We start from the raw sequence: 5,697 nt of genomic DNA, 5'->3' as shown, positions 1-5,697 counted from the left end.
CTGCTGAAACTACAAATAATAGAAAGTCCTAGCACTCCGTGTAGCATTTTGTTTTCTTAACTGCTGATGTTCTCCAGTTGCCCTACCTGGTTATTGCCATCAAAGGAACAGAGAAGCAGTGTAAATCATAGCACCCTCATGTTCCCTGTTCCCAGGTTTGGTCTCTAGACACACAACCTCTGCACAGCCAAAAGCACCTTGGGAATAAATCTTCTCTTCCCAAAGTCTGTGCAGCTGGTTGTCCCCTAAAGGTCTGAGACTGGATTAGCGAGGGATGCTGGCAAGCGAGATTTGAGATTTTGGGGAAATAACCTGCCTGAGCTGCATTTAATTCTGTCCATTTTCTCCATTGTTCTTTTCATTTTCAAGAGCATTAAAGCTGCCTTGTAATTTCTGGGTATGAGTAAACAGTTTTTCTGGTAATAAGGACACTTTAAAAAGAGAGCTATAATGATACTGTTTCATTCTTTCTGTTTCTTCCAGCGGATGGTTGGCAGCCATTACTTTCTTTAGCACCAATGTTGCAGCTGCTGTGTTCATGCTGTTTCCTGCCATTATGTTTACAATGTCAGCGGTCGCAATGCTCATCTGTATTTTAAGGGTAGGTACTTCAGATGTCTCTCTGACTTGGAGTACCCACACTTTGTATCGCAATAATGTGAACAGGCAGCTTAGCAGCCACTGTAGCCATCACCGCTTTTAAAGGTTTTATAGTGCAGTCAGTTGGTGTCTCTCAGAGTATCTAGAGGACAAATCCAGATGACACAAGACAGCTGGGGCTGGATGTTGTCACCATTTCATGTGGCGATGTTCCTTTACGTCACTCGAAGCAAGCTTTATTGCTCATTGGGATGGTCATTGATGGTAAAGGTGAAGCATTTTGAGATGGCCTGCAGTGGGGACTGGGTGGCAGGATGGGAAGTGGTCCTTGGTTCTCTGCAGAAAGACGGATTTGGAGGTAGGACTGTCTGGAAGGCTTCGGTAGACTGATGGCAGAGGAGGAGAGAAGACAGAAGCCCTGCGGAAGCAGCAGTGTCAGTTTTACAGAGGTTTCAGCCCGCTGGCCTGGGTTGGCTGCCTTGCTATGGGATCCCCAACCTGAATCCCAGACATGTGGCTGAAATGGGTTCAAGTCTTGGGTTGATGTTATCTATTTGCACCTCTGTTCACTGTGTTACTACATTTTTAGTGCTTTTGTTCCTTGGAAATTTAGCTCTTTACAGAGAGAGAAACAAATACACGATACAGTACCAAAATGACTATAGCTCTTCTGAGGAAGAGGCGTGGGTACCTGTTGCTGACTTTCCTCTTGTTCTCTCTTTCATCCATTAGGTACATAAAATCTACCGAGGGGCTGGTGGAAGCTTTCAGAAAGCTCAGGATGAGTGGAACAGCGGCACATGGAGGAACCCCCCCAGCAGGGAGGCTCAATACAGCAATTTTTCTGGGAACAGCCTGCCAGAGTATCCCACAGTGCCCAACTATCCCCCAGGAAACCAATGGCCTTAAGCAGCAACAGCTGCAAACTGCCTGGATTCTCTTCTTTTTGGTCTTTTTATTATTGTTATTTGAAAAGATCATTTGCATTCCCCCCCCCAAGCACCCCAGTCATCTTGGGGACCTTCTTGGTTTTTGTCTCCTCATCACCGCAGAAAATATGCGCTGTCAGCCCTTGCCACCTCCGGAGCACTGCACGGCCTTATCAGACAGTTTTTTGTTTGCGTTGAGTTACCAGTATTTGCCTCGTTGCAGACTGAGGAACCAACCATTCACTGCCCTTGCTTGAGGGAATCCTCTCATGACCATATGTGAAAAAGGCTGACTTCCCCGCCTCGGCGAACACTACCACGATTGCTCCTTCTCCTGCCTCCCTGCTTAATTTTCATCATGTGCGCAGCACACCGCCAAGTCATCTGTAACTGTAACAAACGCAATCAGAGCATTAGTAGCAACTGGTGTTTACTCTCCTGGATGAATAATCTGGAATTTTTCACTCTAAGGGAAATGCAACACCTAAATTATTTGGTACTAGTGATATTGAAGGTATTTGTAAAATTTACAACCTCATTTGCTTGCGCTCTCTGGTGAAGAATCCTTTAGATAACGGTGCTTGCTGTGGGCGAGTGTTGTTCAGATGTAAAGTCCCCAAGAGTCCTCATTTGCCTGGCTAGGACTATTGTCATGCTAGAAGTCTTGCTTTCCCTGCTGCCAAAAGTTTTTGCGGGATCTGTGTGCTTCAAAGATGCAGATTCATCTCATTTGGTTAATGACTGCTCACTAAAAGCCTGACTCAAAGCCCATTGGAAACTATTGAAAAGCTTGCTGACACTGGGCTTTGGACCTGGCTACCTGGGTGATGTTCACCCTGTTACAGGTAGGCAGCACGAGATCTCTATGCCATCTGACTTCCACTTATATGGCAGGTTTTGTGCTGACCCAAGAAATGCCCTACTCGACACACCTTGCCCTGTTGGGACACCGTTTTTTCTGGGCTCCCAGCCAGTAGCCGGGTACAAGATAACTATTGATCTCAGTGCTGGGGCCCCGGTGTGGTTTGGGAATAATTCTATTACAACAGATAGTTTTAATTCTGCCTTCTACCAATGTAGTTGAAATCCAAACATTATGCAGTGGGGTCTGGTAAGGAAAGCTTGTTAGTCCTTGTAACTGATGTTAGCTTGCAGACCTGGTCTGCGTCTGTGTAGCCAGCAGCACTTTCCTTCCATGTACGAGCAGGGAGAGAGAGATTTTTGCCTTTCTCCAAGAATCGGCTAAAGAGAGGATAAAGCTGTTGGGAGGGATTGTTTTCCCTGAGAGCTAGCATCCATCTCATCGTTCATCTCCATTCTGTGCATGCACGTCAGGACTCCTGTAGCCTGAGCCATCCAATTCCCCTGTGTCCTACAGTGATCCAAGCAGTAAAGGCTCAACAGCCTGCTGTGAATTTTTTCAAACCTGTCAAAACTGGGAGGTCAGTTCCCAATATTTTTATAGGGAGTGAGTGTTCAAAGTCTTTGGCTCTGAAAGTTTCAGCCAGTGATCCTGTGAAGGATGGAGTACTCCGCTGCGGAGATGTGGGAGGTGTTGGGCACCCCGTGGGTCAGACCCACAGCCTGCCCGGCTTGGCAGGCTGGCGCATGGGATGCCAGAGATGTTACAGTGTAAGTGGAGTCACTCCAAATTCATACTGAGTAACTGGAAAACAAAACTGGCTCCTGGAAAGGGACAGGGAAGTTGTCCTAGCTAGGTGGAATTGATTTGCAAGTGATCTTTTGAAAACTGTCTCTACATGTGCCTTATCTAATAAAATATTAGTTCACGAAGGAGAACTCTTCCTTCCACATTGCCCCTGCAGAACTTCCCATTTGCTCTATTAACTTTTCCTGTGTCATACTGTAAATACTAAGTGAAGTACAGCTTGGAATCTGCATGACACCTTTATTGCTAGGGCCAAAGCGAAAGCAAACATGAATCAGTGGGCAGAGCCTCCCTGAATTTCCATTTACAAGCAACACTGACGCCCTGCTGCAGAACCAGCCTTTTGCTGGGTCTGGGATATTTAACGCTCTCTGAACACGAGGGGTTTTTTTCTTGCAGTGTGCAGCGTGCTTGTAAGTACAAACGCTTGAAGCCTTCTTAACAGAACACGACCTGATCGCGTTGTCAAGCTTTTAGGTGCCTTTGTCTTGTGTCAAGTGTAATTTTAAGTGTTCTTTGTCGCTTGCCATCAGAGAGTGATAAAAGAACTGCCTGTTGATGAACTGCCTGTCGATTAACTCCCTGGAAATACGATTGCACTACGGGAGAGTGAGAGGAGGTTAGCGGGGCCGAATGCGAGGTTTGCCGTACCTGGAAGCCAGAACATGGTGCACTCGTGTACCACGCTCCCTGCGGCCCTGCCCCTCGCCATCCTCAGCCTCTTGCCAAAATTTTCCAAAAGCGATGGGTGTCTGCCCTTTTTTAGTGTGTCAGGTTGGAGATTTCAAAGGAACCAAGAGGAGAAGCGTTGCTGGGGACTCCGCATCCTGCTTCTCTCTTTTTTTTTTTCCTTTGGATAATCTGGGGGGCTGTTTTGAAGCACCCACGTTCAGTCACATTGAAAATGTGCTTGATGCAAGGAGGGGGGGGTACTTAGGAGCTTGCCCACCAAAATGGTCAGAGCCAGACACCAAAATCGCAACCCATTAGCATACACTACCTGAGATCTCTACAGAGCTTAAACGAACCTCTCTGGATGGGATCTGCCATCTCTCATCCTCCCTCCATCCTCTTCGATGCCAGAAACCGTAATTCCAGAAAGTTGACTCAACACGCTGCCTGAACTACCATGGCTTATTTTTTTGGACTCCTCTGTATGTTTTTAAATGTTTACATTAGATTTCTAAGACTTCTTAACACCATTAACCTGGACCTGGCTCCTGGTTTTGTTCGGCATCACGTGGCGTGTATGTGTGCGATGTTTCATGTCACTTGTGGAGCTCTGGTTTTTGTTTGTGTTTTTCTCCCGATCACAAGACAATAAATGCTCATCCTGTGCTTGATGAGAAGAACTGGCCGCATTAGAGAAGTGTGTCTGTTCCTAGGTAACCGGAGTTATCTGGCAGAGGGAAATGGCGAAATCTCTATTTTCCTCCAAAGTCCCCCACCACATGTTGTTTTTTCCTTAAAAGAACAGCACGTTTACGGATGAAGCTCATCCTCTGTGCTGGGGACCAGCGTGAGAGTGACATGCTGTGGTTTGTACTCTTACAGATGCCTGATAAGTGTTTACCAAAGGTGCTGCCATATTCTCATTTTCTAACGAAGGGAACGGAGAGCAGAGGTGTGGGTGGTGGTGAGAAAGTCCCATCTCCTGAGCGCTGGGGTCGAGGTCTTTTTTCCTGGCCTCTCCTTAGCAGTGCAGAGACTCGCACTGGCCCCTTGCAGCGCTGGCTTCTGCCTTCTCCAGTTTATAGCCTGGAAAGAGATCATTATCCCTGGAGTAAACGGGCTGTTTGACAGAGAAGGTGAGTTGAATCGCTCTATTTAGCACATAGCTGAATTTATTGCCCCAAATTACCATATTGTGGCTACATACCCCAGTTCCGCTCCGTAACAGATATTTAATCCTAAAAGAGCCGTTTTCATCACAGCTGCTCGATATGACATCTGCTAATCTCAGTGTCTTCCTTATCACCAGAAGCCTTGTGCCAGGTACCCCCTGCCCAGCCGTCAGCATCTTGCTTTCACCGGCAGTGGTTTCCTCCAGCTGCTCGCTGCTGTGCCAGTGATGTGTTGAGCACGAAGATGAAATGGCTTTTGCTCAAATTCTTGCTCCAGGCCCTCAAAATCTGAGCGCAAGGCACAGCTTCAAGCTCCTGCGCCAGCTGCTACTAGAGCAGGTCCTTGGCACTCGGGAGTGACGGGTTGTTCACCTCCACCATGCTCCCTGCGCGAGAGCCGGGGCTCGGCAGGAGGACGGGGCAAGGTTTGTCAGGAACGAGCCCAAAGCATGAGGACGGGTGGTTGTGCAGCCAAGCTCAGCCCCCCGCCCCAAGGAGCTCCCCAAAAGTCTCAGGGTCCCCAGCATCGGGGTGGGGACTCTTCACCCGGGGATGCATCGGACGGGACACTCCGAGGGGCCTGGCTTTTTCTTTTGTCTGGTTCTTGATGTGTTTCTGTCGCTCTTCAGTTTCCCAGGCCCTGAACGCGAATGTT

At 47.8% G+C, this 5,697-nt stretch overlaps 1 protein-coding gene across 1 annotated transcript in view; it reads left to right on the top strand.

The window, feature by feature from the left end:
• SCAMP4 (secretory carrier membrane protein 4) overlaps positions 1 to 1,538 on the top strand; it is a gene marked incomplete at its 5' end in the record, with an annotated part of 8,661 nt that extends 7,123 nt beyond the window's left edge. The window contains 2 exons of the mRNA XM_009586498.1: positions 484 to 601; positions 1,333 to 1,538. Coding sequence (XP_009584793.1) covers positions 484 to 601; positions 1,333 to 1,509 — 295 coding nt within the window. The remainder of the gene's footprint in view (positions 1 to 483; positions 602 to 1,332) is intronic.
• Positions 1,539 to 5,697: the final 4,159 nt, after the last annotated feature.

Source organism: Fulmarus glacialis, unplaced genomic scaffold (assembly GCF_000690835.1).
Source record: "Fulmarus glacialis isolate BGI_N327 unplaced genomic scaffold, ASM69083v1 scaffold12531, whole genome shotgun sequence".
In the NCBI taxonomy this organism is placed as follows: Eukaryota; Metazoa; Chordata; class Aves; order Procellariiformes; family Procellariidae; genus Fulmarus; species Fulmarus glacialis.
Note: the sequence above shows the minus strand (reverse complement) of the source record. Positions and strands in the feature narration are given on the sequence as shown.